The sequence below is a fragment of the Anomaloglossus baeobatrachus genome, chromosome 8 (assembly GCF_048569485.1).
Source record: "Anomaloglossus baeobatrachus isolate aAnoBae1 chromosome 8, aAnoBae1.hap1, whole genome shotgun sequence".
Taxonomy (NCBI): domain Eukaryota; kingdom Metazoa; phylum Chordata; class Amphibia; order Anura; family Aromobatidae; genus Anomaloglossus; species Anomaloglossus baeobatrachus.
The window spans coordinates 68,226,638-68,248,759 of record NC_134360.1 but is presented as its reverse complement, the minus strand read 5'-3'; the positions used below and the strand labels follow the sequence as shown (position 1 = coordinate 68,248,759).

Sequence of the window (22,122 nt, the reverse complement as noted above, 5' to 3'; positions counted from 1 at the left end):
TACTAAAGGATAGGCACATTACTACAGGGCACATTACTATGGGGTACATTACTACAGGGCAGACACAAAAATGGGCACTTTACTACAGGGCACAATACTACAGGGGGCATGCATGGAGCACAAGAATGGGCACATTACTAAAAGATGGGGCCCAAAGATGGGCACATTGCTACAGGGGACATGCATGGAGCACATTACTACAGGATGGGGCATAAGAATAGGCACATTACTATAGGGCACAAGGATGGTCACATTACTACAGGAGACGAGGGTGGGGCACGTTACTAGAAGGGGGGGACAAGGATAGGGCACATTACATTTTATTAGTATTTTATTTTTATTTTTGAAATTTCAGTAGCTGCTGCATTTCCCACCCTAGGCTTATACTCTAGTCAATACGTTTCCCAGTTTTTTTTGTGGTAAAATTAGGGGCCTCAGATTATACTCGGGTCAGCTTATACTCGAGTGTATATTTTTGGATAGTCGGAGCAATTAAAGAATACATTATGAGCCCAATGTTCTTCTCGGCAATTATAAAACAGATCTGTCATTGTAGTTTGCTGTTCTATTGTGGCAGCATGATATATATTGGGATAATGGCCCAGTTGACCAATCTGCTTAAAAATGGAAGCGCAATGTGCATAGAAATCATCTAATTGTTATGCTTTTTTTATTTTCTACAGCAAAACCTCGGAAGAAGACTGTCAGTAACGCTCAGAAACCGTAAGTAATTGGAACGCAAATTTGCAGACAGAGGTTTCAATTGTTTGAAGTTGCAGTGATGCAGGAAGCTTACGGTGTATGGCATTTGTTTTTAATAGTTTAGCCTTGGGGATACCAGCTTCAGGTGCAATTTGGAGGCTTAACTTCCTAAAAGTTCAGACCATACTCTGAACAGCTTTTACTCCTATCACGATTTCTACCACAATATGTCGCTATCTGGAACTTGCCTTTCACGCAGTTTTCAGTGCAGTACAGTGCCAGCAGCGTGATGAATGATTGCTGCCTTCTTCCCCGTATTGTCAGGATCCTTATAAAACTGTATTTGTGGCTTACTAATGAAAGTTCAATGGAATCCATGAAGCAGGGTTGGCATCCTGTGATGTTTTATGTAGAGTTCTGCAGCCACAGTCTGTTTGTTTTTGTTTTCCAAAACTGTCTCAAATGCTTGATGAGACTCTTCTTATTCATTTTTAGGCCCCATTTTTTTTTTTTCTTTTTTTGTGTTTAGCTATTCAAAACAGAAGTTTTCAGATACAAACTATGCATATGTGGTTGGGGGCACAGGCAGGTAGTGCTTGTAGTTGCGTGTGCAGGGGAACAGGTCACAGCACAGCCTGTCATTAGCACCTCGCCTCCCCGACGCCACACCACACACAGGAAGACGCCGTATCAGATTCAGGCGACACCACATTCATATCCACAGGAAATAAAGTCCAGCAACACACTCTTTTCTCAAACAAAGTAACTTTATTTTCCTTTTGTCTTCAGCCACATCTCGGTCCGCACTTAGCCGGTGCCGGTATTGTTCCCATAGGGGTTCCTTACATTTTCACTTCCATATATAATTTCGCAGCAGTCCATCTCTCTGGCAACTGGGCACTTTGTCACCACTAGGCCTTTCCTTCCGTCACTACACATCACTCTGGCACGAACTGGGACGCGGTTCATCAATCCAGACTGGATCCCCCTCATCACAGCCGGAGAGGTGACCCATAGGATCAGAATCTTCATCGTGGGGACTACTTCTCATACATCTTCCCTGGGACGCTCTCCTCTTCCTTAACTCTTTCCCTGCTCACCCAGGTGCCAGGACAGCTGTGCTAAAACACTGCCACCTGGTGGCTTTTTATACAATTTACATGCACATTATACATTACACTTACATTTTACACATTATACATAGGCCATCACTGTGCCAGCTGCTTCTGCAGGGGTGGGCATAACCCTGACCCGCCTACACATGTACCATTACGGAGCCTCCTAATTTCATTACAATGAGGGCAATCTCTTTTTTAGAAAATGGGTAGGGATTAGGGGGGTAGCTTGTTAGTCTTGGCCTCGGTGGTGGTAGAAATGTCCTTTCCATCTGTTCTGAATGCAGTTGGCACTGACTTGGTAATATCTGTGCAGTAGCAGATCATCACATAGAATAAACCTTTCATAATGGAGAAGGTCAGGGTGTGATGAGCCGCTGTTTTTTAAACAGCCTTATGCAATGGTTGTATCTTGTTGGTTTCATATTTTTACCTTTTAAAAAGATGTAATGAAAAATTGTAAATATTCAACCCAATATCTCCTGATGTGAAGCAGAAGCTGCACCCTTCTATTCACACTCACAATGTTCATGCGTGTGTATTTTAGTCTTTATATAAACTTTCACTGTTTTTTTTTTTATTATTATTATTTTTTTTTTTTTTTAGCAGTTTGCCTACGAAGAATGGGCATGGAGTGAATGGGTCCGAAACTGCAAGTGGCATCACCAGTAAGCTATTCCTCCATTTTCTCCTAATCAATTGTGCATTTGTACAAAGCATTTAGTACAGTAATGTATACCATAGACTGGATACAATGATGACTGCATCTCCCGAGTGTAATTGGGATTGGCAGTAGTTTAGATATTAAAAAAAATAATAATCTATTTTTAATGCCGGAAATGTAATAACCAGGAGCTAAGCTAAATGGATTATGGCTCTATAGCTATCTTAGAATCTGTTAGCAGGTTTTTGCTATCTAATCTAAGGACTGCATGATGTAGGAAAAGACCTGTGATTTCAGTGATTGTGTCACTTAGTAGGCTGTGTGCTGTATTTTTCAGTACAATGAGTGTTTTATCAGCAGAAGATTATCACTATTTTACTAGTTGCCTTGTGCAGCTTGGTCCAGGCTCATCTGCAGCGAATCCCGGACTTCTCAGCAAAGTTCATGTTGCCGTTTGGGTTCAGCCGCTTGGTAAAAAATAAATTTAATAAAAAGGAAGCAAAATGGGGATTAAAGCAGGACGCTGTTTCCGGGGTCCACTCATTACGGTAAATCTTATGAATATTCACTGCTTCCCCCGCCCACCCTCTGTGACAGCATCTGTGATTGGTTGCACTCACTCTAGCTGTCTGGGTTCCCGAAGTGGAGTGTAAAAATAAAGAATTCCAAATTCTTCATTTTTTAAGACCGTAAAATATTTTTAATAAGACCCAAATAGCAAAATTGCTTGTTTGCGCAAGTATTTAGCAATTTTACCAGTTAACGAAGTTGTGAATAACCCATTAAAAAGTTATGACTGACAGAAGTTCATGAGGTCAAAAATGGCGCTGTGATTAAGGAATTACGTAAGCAATGGGCACAGAAGCTTGGGTTTATTTTGGAGTAATAGAGTAAGGTCTCTATTTATTTTAACTAAGTTTACTATTGTGCCTATAGTCCTTTTTGTGTTCTTTCTATATATAGATATATTAGTATGGAATAAGGATGCAGCCCTTTTTGCAGTTTCCACCTCTGCTACATAGCTGTGATGCTGACAGATGACAAGATTGAAAGAATTTGAGAATTGCACAGTGATGAGCGAACTCGCAGATATGTGGGATTGGCGTGACTAATTAGACTTTTTTTTTTTTTAAAAAAAAAAAAAATTGGTTCTGGTCCGGAAAGATGCTGGTCCCCATATAGATCTATGGGGACCAGAATCCGGCAGTTAAAAATGGTGGTAGGAGTGATGGGTGGATTAGAGCAAGTGCGCTATACTTATCGACGCTTCGGCGCGGCTGTAACTCTGCTTCCAGGCCACTCACTCTTCTTCCGGGTCTGCTCATTTACCTTCACGCATATGCGCTGCATCCCCTCCATTGGCTGACCTGGCATCTGTGATTGGTTGCAGTCAAAATGCGACTCCAACCTGTGTGACAGCGTCTGACTGCAACCAATCACAGATCCGGTCTGCGGGTCACTGATCGTGGTATAAAAATAAATAAATTGGTGTAGGCTCCTCCCGTATTATACCTAGCACAGATAAAGCTCACAGCTACTTGCTGCAGTCCCTTGCCGTGCGCCTATCTTGGCTGTGTATCATAATAAGAGGAAACTCATGCGGCGGGGGAAGCAGTAAATATGGATGAGCAATAATGAGCGGACCCGGAAGCACTTACAGCCGTGACGGAGATTTGGCAAGTATAGCGCGCTTGCTTTTTTATTTTAACTTTTTTTTTATTTTCTTTTTTATTTAATGAGTTGCTTGACCCCAAAAATTAGCTGGATTTCAGTGCAGCCCGGCACCTAGATACTTTTGAAACTGCGCGGATCCGGACTTTTACAGTCTGGATCTGCCCATCACTACTGCACAGCATTTTAAAAACAGGAAATTGTGACTTTATATTAATCCTGATCTAATATAAAATTAAGCCATGAACAAACGAAATTCATATAATATGGGACAATTAAATTAAAGGAAACCTATCGCCTTAAGCAGCACCTTTGCTGCATTCAATAAAGGTGCACCTTACACCCTGACCCCAGAAATACCTTTTATAAAATCTCCCGCTCTCTATGTAAATTGTCCCGTCCGGTCTGATGAGTGTCCTAATCTGCGCCTCGTGGCCCTCCTTTCGCCATCCTCCTATGCTGATTAACGTGGACGAAACCTGGGCTGCCATACACGGTGGCGGGAAAAATCTTGTCATATTCGCAGCTCGCGCAGGCGCACTCGGCTCTGCCCTATTGTTGGTTAGAGCCGAAAATATAGATGCGCCTGAACAAACCGGCGGGTTTTTTGCACAGGCTCGAGATTTTGCCCGGCGATGTAAATGACCTCAACACAAATTAGGACTCCCATCGGACTGGACATACATGGCGGAGATTTTATTAAGGTATTTGTGGGGTCTACAGGGGGTGGTCGGGTCAGGGCGTAATGTGCACCTTTTATAGAATGCAACACAGGCGCTGCGTAAGGTGTTAATTTTAGTTTAGAAGACCAAAATATGGGGACAGGTTCCCTTTAAGAAAGTCCGAAGAAAAAAAATCAATTGGTTGGTTTAAAATGACAGACAGGTATAGATTTTGATGCCACATTCCCCGGAGTAGCGTGACATCTTAAAAGCGGATTGTTCACCAGTAACATTTTGTGAGGTGTTTTGTTATATTAGGTCACCTTAATCTATTGATTGCATTAAAAGGATTGTCTGGCGAGAAAATAAATTATTCCATTTACAGCGACAAAACGTGTTAGTGTTATGCAGATTAGTCTGTATTTACATGATTAATGTCTCATGGACCATCTCTAAATTATCCTTACTATAGAAATGTTTGTAACACCATAACCCCTAACAATGTCTATAATATACAATCCAAAACTATACAACCTGGTTAATATTCCCATTTCTTCCACAGCATCTAATGGGAAATATCTCTCCCCCAAGATCTATTTCAACCATCGCTGCTTCTCGGGTCCTTATCTAAACAAAGGACGGATAGCCGAGCTACCCAAGTCTGTGGGTCCGGGAATCTGTGTGCTGGTCCTCAAAGAGGTATTGTGCCCTCTAGTAGCACATATGCTAAGTATAAAATAATCTCTGACTCCCTATACAGCAGAAGACTGGTATTCTCCCCTGGACAATGCAATATTGCCTTGAAAAATTATTCATACTCAATGAACTTTACCACGTTTTTTTTTTTTTTTTTCCCCACGTTACATCCAAAAACTTAAAGGGAACCTGTCAGGTGCAATATGCAGCCAGAACCACAAGCAGTTCTGGGTGCATATTGCTAATCCCTGCCTAACCGTCCCTGTATATGTGACTCCCTGGCAAAAACTAGATAGTCACAGAAGTAGTCCACCCTCCTTGATTCCAACACAAAACCCACACTCAGGTACATCACACAGCCATTAAAGGCTAGCCACCCCCTCATGACAATAAGGAAACACCAGTGGGCGGGACCAGGCGGTTGGTAAGCCCCCACCTAGGGGTCCTGAGGTGTCAGGGGTGGGAACACGACAGAAAAAAAGTCTGACAGTTAACAATTGGAGGAGTGTGGAAGTGAAAACTGAAGTAATGCACATGACCCAAACTCTGGGGTCATGCTCACTGAGCCGAAATCACTCGTCGGATGCGATGGCGGAGAGGTGAGTAAGATCATCCTGTGACACTGCATATTCATTAGCATGATAGCACGCCCACAGGGGCATACTAATATGCTAATGAGGGCGACTGGCCTGGGAATCAACGCCCAGGGGGCTAGTGCCCTCGCTCATTAGCATACGATAAAAGATCTTTGGAAATACTTTTCTAAAGATCTCTTTTATCTATGGTAGTGTATACAGGGACAGTTAGGCGGGGATTAACAATATGCACCCAGAACTGCTCGTGGTTCTGAGGGCATATTGGACCTGACAGGTTCTCTTTAAATACTACTTGCTGGTAGATCACAAAAGGGCCCAACAAAATGCAAGTATTTATGAAGTGTAAAAGAAATTATACTTGGCTTTCTAAAAAATGTAGATTTGAAAATTGTGATTTGTATTCAGTCCCCTCAGTAAGTACTTTGTAGGATCACCTTTTGCTGCAGATACTGCTGCAAGTCTTTTGGGGGTAACTCTACCAGCTTTGCACCTCTAGAGGTGACATTTTTGCCCATTCTTCTTTGCACACGAGCTCTAGCTCAGTGAGATTGGATGGAGACGTCTGTGAACAGCAATTATCAAGTCTTGTCACAGATTTTCAATGGGATTTAGGTCTGGACTGTGACTGGGCCGTTCACACACATGAACAGACTTCTTTAAATGTATAATGGAAAAATCGTAGTAAAGATTAGGGTTATTTTTTCAGCATTCATTCCCTTTCTTAGAGGTTCAGTTAAAAGAACAGTTTTTCAAACCTCTGGTTGTTGGTGGTTTTCCGTAAATGTGGCGGCTTTACTTTGTGTATTTGGTCTGTAATGGTTACTGGTACAATGAATGCTCTACAGATATTGAAAGCTGTTTAACTCCATCCACTTTTAACTACAGGTGTTATCATTAATAATCAATGCCGCATACAAGCCCAGCAGGGTTCTACGTGAACTGGAATTACAGGATGAACCATTATGGCCTCAACATGCAGAAATATTGAAAGCCAAGTAAGCTCATCTTGTCCAGACTGCTATCATACTAGCTTGATGTGTAATATCTTAGTAGGTTTAGGAAATGAGACTGTTGTTTCCATAAACTAATGTTCGTTCTTCTGTATCTGATATATGGACGGCTGCCCCAAAGAGTATGAATAAAGCCGGCTGTCAGACATCCAAGTTGAATAAAGTGTTTTGTTAAGTTCCTTATTCTTCCGATCAGTGTGGTTCCTAATGATCGAATTCAACCGATTTAATAAGTTATCACTAGCGATGAGCGAAGCCGAATTGTATAGATTGGTTTCAGTGCCGAACACCTAGTGTCCATGCACGGACCCCGATCACTGACTTCTCAGGGAAGTCCATGTTACTGCTTTGGTTCGGTCACCCGAATAAAAATTAAAAGTTAAAAGGAAGCGAAATGGGGATTAGAGGAGGACAATTTTACTTAGGCTCCTCACGGCTACCACACTACTTCCAGGTCTGACAATTAACTGTCATGCATATGCACTGCTTCACCCGCCCACCCTCTGTAACAGAGTCTGTGATTGGTTGTGGAGTGTAAAAATAAATAATTGGAAAAAATAGCGTAAGGTCCCCCATGTATTGATACCCAGTGCAGATAAAGCAGATGGGTACAGGCTGCAGCCCCTGGGTGTGTGCGTCATCTTGGCTGTGTATCAAAATACAAGGGACCTCATGCGGCTTTTTTAACATTATTTATTCAAATTTTAGAAAATGGTGTGCAGTTTCCCCCCCCCACCCAAATTTTGATACCAAGCCAAGATAAAGCGGATAGCTGGGGGCTGGTCTTCTCTGGCTGGTCAGGCCCACAGTTATTGGGGTCCCCCAGCCGAAGAATAGCAGCCTCCCCAGAATTGTTGCATCCATTAGATCTGCCAATTCTGGCGCCTTACCTAGCTCATCCCATATGCCACCGCACCAGGGCAACCAGGGTAATATAATGGATTAATAACCGCTGTACTTTGTCAAAAGATTACAGCTGTTATCAAGCCCGCGGTTACTAATGGGGGACCCCTCCCCACAACAGAGAAAAATCCTTTATTTAAAAAAAAAATAAACAAAAAAACATTCGTTCTACAATTTATTAACCCCAAAAGAACCCCTGCAGGCCTTGTGTAAGCCACATAGGTCCCACAGTGATTGCGACTCTGCTACATCTCAGTTTGCAGTGCGCGGTTACATTAGGAAATGTGACTGCTCAGGAACGCATTGACAGAGCCGCAGCTGTGAGCAGTGATGTCACTGGGTTCACCTGAGGTCACCGCTTGTTGTCGGTTATTAAATTATTCTCTGCAATAAATTTCTGCCTGTCATCTCTTATCCTATAATGCCCGCAATTACTTTGCACACCCCTGATGTCAGGCTTACTGGACGGTAGTTGCCTGGATCTACCCTCTTACCTTTCTTAAATATCGGTACCACGTCAACCTCCTCCAATCCTGAGGCACCAACCCTGTTACAAGAGAGTCTAAGGAGATGAGATACAGAGGTCTATCAATTACTAAGCTCAATTCCCTCAATATTCATGTGTGAATGCCATCTGGCCCAGGTGATTTAAAATATACAATCTGTTCAGATGCAAGTTTACTTCTTCTTCTTGTATTAATTTTTTTTTTTTTAAATCGGATACATTTTTATTGCATTTTAAAACTTTCATAAACCTAAATTGTGAGGGTAGTCTTCACACATACTCCCTCCCCCTCCCCCCACCCTCTTCCGGTTGACAGTCTCACCCCTCCACTCTCTACATCCCTCTTTATTCACATAATGACCTGCCCTCCTCATTTCTCAGCCACTGCGATCTTTCCTTTCCTACCTTTAGTCTAAATATCCTATCTTTCAGTAGATCAAATGACGCTAATCCTGGAAAGTCCAGCCACTTGCTCCAGATCTTCTCATATTGAGTTCTCCTTCCTCTTTTAATATAAACATTTTTCTCCATATAAATAATATAATTCACTTTTTCAACAAATTCCTTACGTGTCGGTGCTTTTTCACATAGCCAATACAAGGCAATTAGTTTCCTTGCTGCATACAACAATCGTGCCACTGCCAGTTTCTCTTGTTCATCCGCCCCCACTTCATCCACATAGCCCAGCACACACACCAGCGGGTTTTTGGGTAGGTCCACTTGCATCACTGATTGAATTAAATTTAACACTGTGATCCAGAACCCTTGTAAACACGGGCATTCCCACAACATGTGCATGATCCCTGCTTCCTCCACAGTACATTTTGGACATTTGGAATCTGTTCTCACTCCCACTTTCTTCATCCACACGGGGCTTCTATATACGCTATATATAACATATAATTGCGATAGCCGTTTTGCCTCGCTCAGAGATATTTTGACGACATATTGCAAAATAGACTCCCATTTCTCCTCCCCATTCTTGTATTAATTTAGTTATATTGCGTGGTTAACTTTGAGGGGGTTTTTTCTTGCTAAATGATCACCGGAACAATTTATTTATTGCTGAATATGGATGAGAAATGCTTGTGTAATGCCTTTTTTTGTCCTGTATAATTCTTACCATCTTTTAAGGGGCAAGGTCATACATTTTTTTTTTTCTTTATCGTTCCTTTGGGAGACCCAGACCATGGGTGTTTAGCTTCTACCTCCGGAGGACACACTAAGTACTACACTTAAAAGTGTAGCTCCTCCCTCTGAGCCTATACACCCCCTGGTGAGTAGACCCAGCCAGTTTATCGCTTTGTGTTCAGGAGGCATACATCCACACATGCATTCTCATATGATTTTTTTCCTTTTGGAACGAGATTGAAGAGTGGGGTCCACGTCTGGACCCCCGGCATGTCCCTTCTCACCCCACTGTGTCGGCGGTGTTGTAAGGTTGATTCCTAGGCTGGAGCCTTTACATGCCGTGCTCCTTCGCCATCCCTCCTGGGCTCTGGCTTGAAGTGGGAGCCAGCACGGTCTCCATGCTTGGCAGGACTCTGGTCTCCATCCGCAGCCCTTCAGGACCCTGCTGGACTGGAGCACTCATCCCCAGGGACTTGGCCCTGCGTCTCAGCAGCTAAGTACCTGAGACGTTTAGATTTCGGGGTCCCTGTACTTTATTGTTGGGGGAGAGTGTGCTTATTGTGTTTTCTGACATTTCCGGCGGGTTCTCTAGCTGTTGCCTGAGAACTGCGCCGATGGTGCCTGCGCGTCGGCCGCGCCGCTCATATTTAGGCCCCGGCTTCGCCGGAGGCCTAGTTTCTGTTTCACTGCCCTCGCATGTCACTCATGCAGAGTGACAGGCTCGGCTCCCCTCGGTGTCCCCTCCCCTGTAGGTCTCTATGGCCCTTCAGATCCCGCTCCTCAAGCAAGTCCCGCCCCCTCTCTTTGCTCCGGCGGCCATTTTCTTAGCGTTCTCTCTGCGATCAGTCATTGCAGCGCTGGTCTGCAGCATCTCTGCTGAGGTGCTGTGCTTGGGGGTCCGGGCTTCAGGATCTGGAGGGCACACAACACCGCTCCAGCGGTCTGGTAAGCCACAACCGGTCTCCAGTTGTGGACCTCTGTATATACTTTCTGGGGTTCATTCTCTGGCAGAGCCCCCACTCCAGCAGCATGTCTCACACGAGGAGCAAGGCCCCAAAGCTTTATGCTGTATGCGCTGCATGTAAGCTCCTGCTGCCTGAACCGAGCACCTTCCCACATTGTGATGCCTGCTCTAACTTGGCGGTGCCACAGCCTGGAGTCTCACCCCCAGTGGTTTCTCAGGCTGCTCCTGCTCCTGTGGCTGAACCCCCGGCTTGGGTAGAATCCTTTTCTAGGTCTATCTCCCAGTCTTTTGCTGAGTCCATGGGACTTCTGTCCAGGACTTTGCTGAATATGCATCAGCCCCCCCTCACAGGGTGCCTCTGCTGCTAGGGCTCTCTCAGGACCGGAGATCACAGGATTCATCATCAGGGCCCAGACCCCGTCCTCCTAAGAGATGCAGGGTTCCCTCTCCCTCCTCCTCCCGTGGCTCTCATTCCAGATCTGACTCGCAGGATGAGGAGGATGCCTTTACAGGGGGCTCGGAGGTTAACTCCATGTGCCCCATTGATCTGTCCAAAAGTGACTCAGATCTTAGTGACTTGATTGCTTCTATTAATTCTGTACTGGATCTCAATCCGCCAGTATCAGAGGAGCAACCCTCTCTGGCAGAAAAGCACCAGTTTACCTTGCCTAAGAGAGCAAAGAGTGTTCTTTAACCACTCCAGTTTTCAGGCCGCTGTGACCAAGCCCAGGGCCTGTCCTGACAAGCGCTTCCCAAAGCTTGGTTCTGATGACCGTTTTCCCTTTCCACCAGAGGTGGTCAAGGAGTGGGCTCAGTCCCCAAAGATAGACCCTCCGGTGTCTAGGCTCGCAGCCCGGACCGTTGTGTCGGTGGCTGATGGCACTTCCCTTAAGGATTCCACTGACCGCCAGATTGACCTTCTGGCCAAATCCGTGTATGAAGCGGCGGGGGCCACGTTTTCTCAGACTTTTGCAGCAGTGTGGGCTCTCAGGGCCATCTCTGCTTCTCTAAAGGAGATTCATTCCCTCACCAGGGAATCTATGCCCGAAATGGATGCCTTAACTTCCCAAGCTTCGGCCTTTTCATCCTATGCCATGTCTGCCATGCTGGAAGCTTCTCACCGCACTGCGGTGGCTTCGGCTAATTCCCTCGCTATCCGCAGAATCTTGTGGCTTCGAGAGTGGAAGGCAGATGCTTCTTCAAAGAAGTACCTTGCTGGGCTCCCTTTTGCTGGGTCCCGGCTGTTCGGAGAACAGCTGGATGAAATTATTAAGGAAGCTACTGGCGGGAAGAGTACTTCCATGCCTCAAACTAAAGCCAGGAAACCTGTCCAGGGTAGGAATCAGTCGAGGTTTCGCTCCTTTCGTTCCTCCAACTGGTCGTCCTCTAAGCCCTCGGCCTCGTCCACTAACTCAGCCAAGGACCAGAAATCCAACTGGCGCCCAAAAGTGCGTCCACAGAAGACCGCAGGAGCTGCTGCCACTAAGGCAGCCTCCTCGTGACTATCTGTCCGTGCCAGCAACGTCCTTAGTCGGTGGCAGGCTCTCCCACTTTGGCGACGCTTGGTTTCAACACGTCTCCGATCAGTGGGTGAGAGATATCATCTCCCACGGCTACAGGATAGAATTCTCTTCCAGTCCGCCAAACAGATTTTTTTCTCTCAACTCCCCCCTGCTCCAAGGCCGCCGCCTTCTCACAGGCCGTGGCAGCCTTACAGGCCAATGGAGTAATTGTACCGGTTCCCGCTCAGGAACGGTTCAGAGGTTTCTACTCAAATCTCTTCCTAGTTCCCAAAAAGGACGGTACCTTCCGGCCCATCCTGGATCTGAAGCTTCTCAACAAGCATGTTCAGGTGCGGCGCTTTCGCATGGAGTCTCTGCGATCGGTCATTGCCTCAATGACCCAAGGGGATTTCCTGGCATCCATCGACATCAGAGATGCCTATCTGCATGTGCCAATTGCAGTGTCACACCAGCGTTGGCTACGTTTTGCAGTAGGAGAAGATCACTTCCAATTCGTGGCTCCCCCCTTCGGGTTGGCCACGGCCCCTCGGGTATTCACCAAGGTCATTGCAGCAGTGATTGCAGTTCTGCACCTCCAGGGGTTGGCAGTGATTCCTTACCTGGACGACCTTCTAGTCAAGGCTTCATCCAGCGCAGACTGTCAGCGGAGTGTCTCGCTCACTCTCTCCACTCTAGCTCAATTCGGGTGGCTGGTCAATCTGCCCAAATCCACTCTGACTCCGACCCAGAGTCTCACGTACCTAGGGATGCAGTTCGAGACCTTGACTGCACTTGTGAAGTTGCCCTTAGTCAAACAGCAGTCCCTCCAGCTAGCGGTGCGCTCTCTGCTGAGGCCCCGCCGTTATACCCTCAGGCGTCTGATGCAGGTGCTGGGTCAAATGGTGGCGTCCATGGAGGCTGTTCCCTTTGCCCAGTTCCATCTGCGCCCCCTGCAGCTGGACATTCTCCGCTGTTGGGACAAGCGGCCTTCCTCCTTACACAGGTTAGTGGCTCTGTCGCCACAAACCAGAAGCTCTCTTCAGTGGTGGCTTCGGCCCCTCTCCCTGTCCCAGGGGCGCTCCTTCCTGGCCCCGTCCTGGGTGATTCTCACCACGGATGCCAGTCTATCCGGCTGGGGAGCGGTATATCTCCACCACAGAGCGCAGGGCACTTGGACTCCGTCCGAGTCAGCCCTTTCAATCAATGTGCTGGAAACTAGAGCCGTGCTTCTAGCTCTCCTAGCTTTTCACCACCTGTTGGCGGGCAGGCACATTCGAGTCCAGTCAGACAACGCGACAGCGGTTGCCTACATCAATCACCAAGGCGGGACACGCAGCCGCCTGGCAATGATGGAGGTACAACGCATCCTTCAATGGGCGGAGGACTCCAAGTCCACCATATCCGCAGTCCACATCCCAGGCATGGAAAATTGGGAGGCAGATTATCTCAGCCGTCAAACCGTGGACGGTGGCGAGTGGTCCCTGCACCCGGCAGTGTTTCAGTCAATCTGCCACAAATGGGCACTCCGGACGTGGACCTAATGGCATCCCGTCACAACAACAAGGTTCCCGTTTACGTGGCTCGCTCCCATGACCCTCAGGCATTCGCCGCAGACGCACTGGTTCAAGACTGTTCCCAGTTTCGTCTATCCTACGTGTTTCCCCCTCTAGCTCTCTTGCCCAGAGTTCTGCGCAAGATCAGAATGGAGGGCTGTTGAGTCATCCTCATTGCATTGGACTGGCCCAGGCGAGCTTGGTATCCAGACCTGCTCCTTCTGTCCGTAGAGATGCCGTGGCATCTCCCGGACTGTCCAGACCTACTCTCACAAGGTCCGTTTTTCCGCCTAAATTCTGCGGCTCTCAAATTGACAGCGTGGCTCTTGAGTCCTGGATCTTGACGGCTTCTGGTATCCCTCCTGAAGTCATCTCCACTATGACTCGGGCCCGTAAGTCTTCCTCCGCTAAGATCTATCACAGGACTTGGAAGATTTTACTGTCCTGGTGTCGCTCTACTGACCATCCTCCTTGGCCATTCTCCTTGCCGACCCTTCTGTCTTTTCTACAGTCCGGTCTGCAGCTAGGACTGTCCCTCAGCTCTCTCAAGGGACAAGTCTCAGCTCTGTCAGTTCTGTTCCAGCGGCGTCTCGCTCTGCTGGCTCAGGTCCGCACCTTCATGCAAGGCGCGTCTCACATCATTCCGCCTTACCGGCGGCCCTTGGATCCCTGGGACCTTAATTTAGTTCTCACGGTTTTGCAGAAACCCCCCTTTGAGCCTCTTAGGGAGGTCTCTTTGCATCATCTTTCACAGAAAGTGTTTTTTCTGGTGGCCATAACTTCCCTCAGGAGAGTCTCTGATTTGGCCGCGCTCTCTTCGGAGTCACCTTTTTTAGTTTTTCATCAAGACAAGGTGGTTCTCCGTCCGACTCCGGATTTTCTTCCTAAGGTGGTCTCTCCTTTCCACCTTAACCAGGACATTGCCCTACCTTCCTTTTGTCCGGCTCCTGTTCATCGCTTTGAAAAAGCGCTGCATACTCTGGATCTGGTGCGTGCGCTCCGGATCTATGTGTCTCGCACCGCTGCTCTTAGGCGGTGCACTTCTCTTTTTGTGCTAACCACAGGTCGGCGCAAGGGCCTCTCTGCTTCTAAGCCGACCTTGGCCCGTTGGATTAGATCGACCATTTCGGACGCCTACCAGAGTTCTCAGGTGCCTCCCCCGCCGGGGATCAAGGCACATTCGACCAGAGCTGTTGGTGCCTCTTGGGCTTTCAGGCACCAGGCTACGGCTCATCAAGTCTGTCAGGCTGCCACTTGGACTAGCCTGCATACCTTTTCGAAGCACTACCAAGTGCATGCTCTTGCTTCGGCAGATGCGAGCTTGGGCAGACGCATCCTTCAGGCGGCTGTCGCCCATTTGTGAAGTTAGGTTCTGCCTACTTCTTGCCTTTTTTCGGTTTATTTCCCACCCAGGGACTGCTTTGGAACGTCCCATGGTCTGGGTCTCCCAAAGGAACGATAAAGAAAAAGAGAATTTTGTTTACTTACCGTAAATTCTTTTTCTTATAGTTCCGTATTGGGAGACCCAGCACCCTCCCTGTTGCCTGTTGGCAATTTTCTTGTTCCGCGTGTTATCACCGACTGTTGTCGTGGACAGAGTCTCCGGTTGTTCCGGCTTTTGCTCTGTTCTACTTGTGGGTGGCTATTCTCCTTCAGCTTTTGCACTAAACTGGCTGGGTCTGCTCACCAGGGGGTGTATAGGCTCAGGGGGAGGAGCTACACTTTTAAGTGTAGTACTTTGTGTGTCCTCCGGAGGTAGAAGCTAAACACCCATGGTCTGGGTCTCCCAATACGGAACTATAAGAAAAAGAATTTACGGTAAGTAAACAAAATTCTCTTTTTTTTTTTTTTGGCATTCATATATCTATATAAAATTTGGAGTGATTTATTGTGTTGATGTTGTGTTTTTTTTTTTTTGTTTTTTTTTTTTTCTCTTTTCCCCGCAGTAGCTAACCTTGCTAGCTTGATTTTTCTTTTTTTTTTTTCATTTCTTATTGACATCTTTATACTCCTAAAATGCTATTTCTGATTTCTCGGCCTACAATGTTTTGAATGCCCATTTGGTCTAGATTTAACCTTTTTAAAGCGCACCAATCGCCAGGATTTTCTTATATAAACTAAAGCCAGTGCTATACTGGTACTATCATGCTGATTCCATACATACCTTTAGTTGTCAGCTAGGATGTATAGGTTTTGAAACACAAGCAAAGTTTGTAAAATGACCAGCTTTTTGAATGATAGCAGCTGCTGATCAGCTGATAGCTGGGGTGGGTATTCATAGTTATTCTCGCCCTCCTGCCTGTCCATCCTTCCCCTGTTATTTATGCTAATTCTATTAGAATCGTTTTATTAAGTGGCTAGAAGGACCTTTGCTGATGTCATACCCATGTGACAAGAAGGGGTGGGGCCTCAGCAAATATAGCTGATACCAGAAAGTAATATTTTTGTTGGCTGAAGCCCTGCCCCTTCTGGTCACATATGTATGACTTCAGCACACGTCCTTCTAGCCACTTAGGAAAATCATTCTATAATAGAATTAGCAAAAATAACAAGGGTAGGACGGACAAGCAGGGGGGCAGGAATCACTATAAAAACCCACTCCAGCCATCAGCTGATCGGCAGCTGCTGTCATTCAAAAAGCTGCTCATTTTACAAACGCACTTGCTTGTGTTTCAAATGCTATACATCCTAGCTGACCACTAAAGGTACAGTGCTGGCCAAAAGTATTGGCACCCCTGCAATTCTGTCAGAGAATACTCAGTTTCTCCTTGAAAATGATTGCAATCACAAATTCTTTGGTATTATCTTCATTTAATTTGTCTTCAATGAAAAAAAAATTGTCAAAGCCAAATTGGATATAATTCCACACCAAACATAAAAAAAGGGGGTGGACAAAAGTATTGGCACTGTTTGTAAAATCATGTGATGCTTCTCTAATTTGTGTAATTAACAGCACCTGTAACTTACCTGTGGCACCTAACAGGTGTTGGCAATAACTAAATCACACTTGCAGCCAGTTGACATGGATTAAAGTTGACTCAACCTCTGTCCTGTGTCCTTGTGTGTACCACATTGAGCATGGAGAAAAGAAAGAAGACCAAAGAACTGTCTGAGGACTTGAGAATGCTCATGCTTCCTCACAATTTGTAATCTCAAGGCTACAAGTCCATCTCCAAAGACCTGAAAGTTCCTGTGTCTACGGTGCACAGTGTCATCAAGAAGTTTAAAGCCCATGGCACTGTGGCTAACCTCCCTAGATGTGGAAGGAAAAGAAAAATTGATGAGAGATTTCAACGCAAGATTGTGCAGATGGTGGATAAAGAACCTCGACTAACATCCAAACAAGTTCAAGCTGCCCTGCAGTCCGAGGGTAAAACAGTGTCAACCTGAACTATCCGTTGGCGTCTGAATGAAAAGGGACTGTATGGTAGGATACCCAGGAAGACCCCACTTCTTACCCCGAGACATAAAAAAGCCAGGCTGGAGTTTGCCAAAACTTACCTGAGAGAGCCTAAAACGTTTTGGAAGAATGTTCTCTGGTCAGATGAGACAAAAGTAGAGCTTTTTAGGAAAAGCCATCAACATAGCGTTTACAGGAAAAAAAAGAGGCATTCAAAGAAAAGAACACTGTCCCTACAGTCAAACATGGCGGAGGTTCCCTTATGTTTTGGGGTTGCTTTGCTGCCTATGGCACTGGACTGCTTGACAGTGTGCATGGCATTATGAAGTCTGAAGACTACCAACAAATTTTGCAGCATAATGTAGGGCCCAGTGTGAGAAAGCTGGGTCTTCCTCAGAGGTCATGGGTCTTCCAGCAGGACAATGACCCAAAACACACTTCAAAAAGCACTAGAAAATGGTTTGATAGAAAGCACTGGAGACTACTAAAGTGGCCAGCAATGAGTCCAGACCTGAATCCCATAGAACACTTGTGGAGAGATCTCAAAATGGCAGTTTGGAGAAGGCACCCTTCAAATCTCAGGGACCTGGAGCAGTTTGCCAAAGAAGAATGGTCTACAATTCCAGCAGAGCATTGTAAAAAAAACTCATTGATGGTTACCGGAAGCGGTTGTTCGCAGTTATTTTGGCTAAAGGTTGTGGAACCAAGTATTAGGCTAAGGGTGCCAATACTTTTGTCTGGCCCATTTTTGGAGTTTTGTGTGAAATGATCAATGATTTGATTTTTGTTTCATTCTCTTGTGTTTTTTCATTGCAAGCAAAATAAATGAAGATAATACCAAAGAATTTGTGATTGCAATCATTTTCAAGAAGAAACTGAGTATTATCTGACAGAATTGCAGGGGTGCCAATACTTTCGGCCAGCACTGTATATATAGAATCCGCATGGCAGCACCAGTATAGCATTGGCTTTAGATTATATAGGAAAATCCTGGTGATTGGTGCTCTTTAAAGGGATGGTCCAGTTAAAGACAAAACATTTGGTTCGTTAGAGAGAGTAATGCCCTTGTCTTTTTGGCTATGTTTTCTACTGCAAAATCCATCCTAGGTGATTCAACTGGTGCTAATAGGAAAATACATTTAAAAATAGTTTTCAATTTTCAAGAACATTTTAAAAATTCATTTTAAAATTCTGATTTGTCAACTGAATATGATTTATCTTTTTCAAAGGAGTCTGTCACTTGTCCTTTGTGTGGTCAGCACAAATCATGAGTGAATCGGAGCTTGGCAGATTGATCGTAGCGTAGTATGTTTAAAGAGAACCTGTCACCGGATGTTTTATAATACCTGTCAGTGCAGAGCAGACTGGTCGGATGGGCGTCTCCATTCTCTGGGTCCGCGCCTCCTTTTTTGGCCATCTTTGTCCTCTTTCTGAAGGTAGTGTGGATGACACGTTCTACGTCATCTACACTAGCAGACATTGAGGTCCCGCACAGGCGCACTACAATATTTTGCTCTGCTCTACTCAGGGCAAATCAAAGTGAGCCTGCGCAGGACCTCAATGTCTGCTAGTGTACATGATGTAGAACGCGTCATCCACACTAGCTTCAGAAGGAGGACAAAGATGGCTGAAAGAGGAGGCACGGACCCAGAGAATGGGGACACCCATCCGACCAGTCTGCTCTGCACCGACCGTTAGGTGAGTATTATAAACATCCGGTGACAGGTTCTTAACTCTCACATTTTCTGGTGTTTTCATAGAAAACCGTTTTGAGAGTTTGGCTTGAGCGATAGGAATTGACAACACTAGTCTCGTGTTGTCCCTGGACAGCTTCATCCTACCTCGCTCCATTTGATTGACATGTTTTTATCTATACATAGACACGTAGAAGACCTGTCAATCAATTAGAACATTGTGGGGAGAAGCCATCCGGAGGCGGCGCAGGACTTGTCTCATCTCCTTTGGTTCCTGGTAGACTCGTCAAACACCAGAACGTTTGAGTTAAACCTACAAGACCGCAAATCTACCGCCATTAATGGTGACCATGATGTGGGCAGTATGAATCAAGTAACTAATTCCCTTTTTAAGCTACCAGTCCATACTCCTAGTAGCCAAAGTGGTGCAAAAAAGTGCTGAAACAAAACTGCAGACGTGTACTTATGAGTTCTGAGCCAACCTCAGACCAGTGATTGATAGACTATATATGTGCATACACAGAAGCCTGAATGGGGTGGAAAGCATTGTAGTGTATGATCGCTTCATGAAGAGTTGACTTGTGACTGCTGTATGCTTCAAAGCTCATGTTGGTTAAATGATGCAACAGTTTTTATGCTGTTTTGGCAACTAGGAATACAGACCTGTGGCTGGATTATACTGCCCATACATAAGACAGCATATTCAGGTGACAGATCTGCTTTATCTTTCAATAATTACTTTACATTTGTCTTCTCCATATTATGACCATTTAATGGTTTACTTTTCAGATATAAAGGAAAAACCTACCGTGCCACAGTGGAGTTGGTGAGGACATCGGATCAAGTGTCAGATTTCTGTCGGAAAACCTGTATTAAGCTTGAGTGCTGCCCAAATCTCTTTGGACCCCTTATGGTTCATGATCAGTGTTCTGAAAACTGTTCTGTGCTAACAAAGACTAAATACAGTAAGTATCAGGGATACATTTCCCTGTGATCCTCAAGTCAGGGTCAGGCGGCCGTATTCATGATCTAGAACTGGTCCTCAATACTTGGTATGATGAAAGGTCTCCTGACCCAAACTGATGACCTCCTATACAGTATACCAATAAGGCTACTAGCTCAAGTCAGGAGACCCGTGCTAAGTCTGGGTATTGTGCTCTGTAAAGGCGCTATGAAATATGGCCGCCTGAACCCGACCAAAGGCTTAAAAACAGATTATCTTGACTAGCTGCTGCTCATATTTTTTTTTTTTTCGTTTACTATCATTTGGATGGGTAACTCCTGTTATGTATAAAGGGGAACACCGGGGGCAATACTAATATAATGTAAAGTAGTCAGTGTACGGCTTATAGATCAGTGTAAATTTGATGTCCTCTAAATATCTCAACTCTCAACCTTTTAATGTCAAAACCGCTTACAACAAAAGTGATACACCCCTAAGTGAAAATGGACAAATTGTGCCCAATTAGCCATTTCTTTTTCGCTCCTAATTGGGAGACCCAGACAGTGGGTGTATAGCTACTGCCTCTGGAGGCCGCACAAAGAACTACACTTAAAAGTGTAAGGCCCCTCCCCTTCTGGCTATACACCCTCCCGTAGGAGTACGGATTCCTCAGTTTTAGCTTTGTGCGCAGGAGGTCAGACACGCACGCATAGCTCCATTGTTTTTAGTCAGCAGCAGCTGCTGACTATGTCGGATGGAAGAAAAGAGGGCCCATACAGGGCTCCCAGCATGCTCCCTTCTCGCCCCACTGTATGTCGGAGGTGTTTGTAAGGTTGAGGTACCCATTGCGGGTACGGCGGCAGGAGCCCACATGCTGATTCCTTCCCCATCCCTTTTTACAGGGCTCTGGGTGAAGTGGGATTTACTGGTCTCCAGGCACTGAGACCGTGCTCCATCTACAGCCCCTGGAGAAGATGCTGGATGGAGCGGAGTACATCAGGGACATGGAACAGCCCCCCGGGTCTTCACCAAAGTCATGGCAGCAGTAGTAGCTGTTCTGCACTCGCAGGGTCACTCGGTCATCCCGTATCTAGACGACCTGCTTATAAAGGCACCCTCTCAAGAGGCATGCCAACACAGTCTGACGGTGGCACTAGACACTCTCCAGAGTTTCGGGTGGATTATCAACTTTCCAAAGTCTCATCTAACCCCGACCCAATCTCTGACTTATCTTGGCATGGAGTTTCATACTCTCTCAGCGATAGTGAGGCTTCCACTGGACAAGCAGTGCTCGCTACGGACTGGAGTGCAATCTCTCCTTCAGAGCCAGTCGCACTCACTGAGGCGCCTCATGCATTTCCTAGGAAAGATGGTAGCAGCAATGGAGGCAGTCCCGTTCGCGCAGTTTCATCTGCGCCCTCTACAATGGGACATTCTACGCCAATGGGATGGGAAATCGACGTCCCTCGACAGGACTGTCTCCCTCTCTCAGACTGCCAAGGACTCTCTGCGTTGGTGGCTTCTCCCCACCTCATTGTCACAGGGAAAGTCGTTCCTTCCCCCGTCCTGGGCAGTGGTCACGACGGATGCGAGCCTATCAGGGTGGGGAGCGGTGTTTCTCCACCACAGGGCTCAGGGGACGTGGACTCAGGAAGAGTCCACCCTGCAGATCAATGTTCTGGAAATCAGAGCAATCTATCTTGCCCTGCGAGCCTTCCAACAATGGCTGGAAGGCAAGCAGATTCGGATTCAGTCGGACAATTCCACGGCGGTGGCGTACATCAACCACCAAGGGGGAACACGCAGTCGCCAAGCTTTTCAAGAAGTCCAGCGGATTTTGACGTGGGTGGAAAGCAGAGCGTCCACCATATCCGCAGTTCACATCCCAGGCGTGGAAAACTGGGAAGCAGACTTTCTCAGTCGCCAGGGCATGGACGCAGGAGAATGGTCCCTTCACCCGGACGTGTTTCAGCAGATCTGTTGCCGCTGGGGGACGCCGGACGTCGATCTGATGGCGTCACGGCACAACAACAAGGTCCCAGTTTTCATGGCACGGTCTCACGATCACCGAGCGCTGGCGGCAGACGCCTTGGTTCAGGATTGGTCGCAATTCCGACTCCCCTATGTGTTCCCACCTCTAGCATTGTTACCCAGAGTTCTCCGGAAAATCAAGTCCGACTGCCATCGAGCCATACTCGTCGCTCCAGATTGGCCAAGAAGGTCGTGGTACCCGGATCTGTGGCATCTCACGGTAGGCCAACCGTGGACACTACCAAACCGTCCAGATTTGCTGTCTCAAGGGCCGTTTTTCCATCTGAATTCTGCGGCCCTGAACCTGACTGTGTGGCCATTGAGTCCTGGATCCTAGCGGCCTCAGGTTTATCTCATGAAGTTGTTGCCACAATGAGACA

At 46.3% G+C, this 22,122-nt stretch overlaps 1 protein-coding gene across 1 annotated transcript in view; it reads left to right on the top strand.

The window, feature by feature from the left end:
* The window catches only part of SFMBT1 (Scm like with four mbt domains 1), a 182,669-nt gene that overhangs the window by 139,137 nt on the left and 21,410 nt on the right, over positions 1–22,122 (top strand). The window contains exons 13-17 of the mRNA XM_075322086.1: positions 684–723; positions 2,424–2,485; positions 5,377–5,513; positions 6,992–7,101; positions 19,558–19,733. Coding sequence (XP_075178201.1) covers positions 684–723; positions 2,424–2,485; positions 5,377–5,513; positions 6,992–7,101; positions 19,558–19,733 — 525 coding nt within the window. The remainder of the gene's footprint in view (positions 1–683; positions 724–2,423; positions 2,486–5,376; positions 5,514–6,991; positions 7,102–19,557; positions 19,734–22,122) is intronic.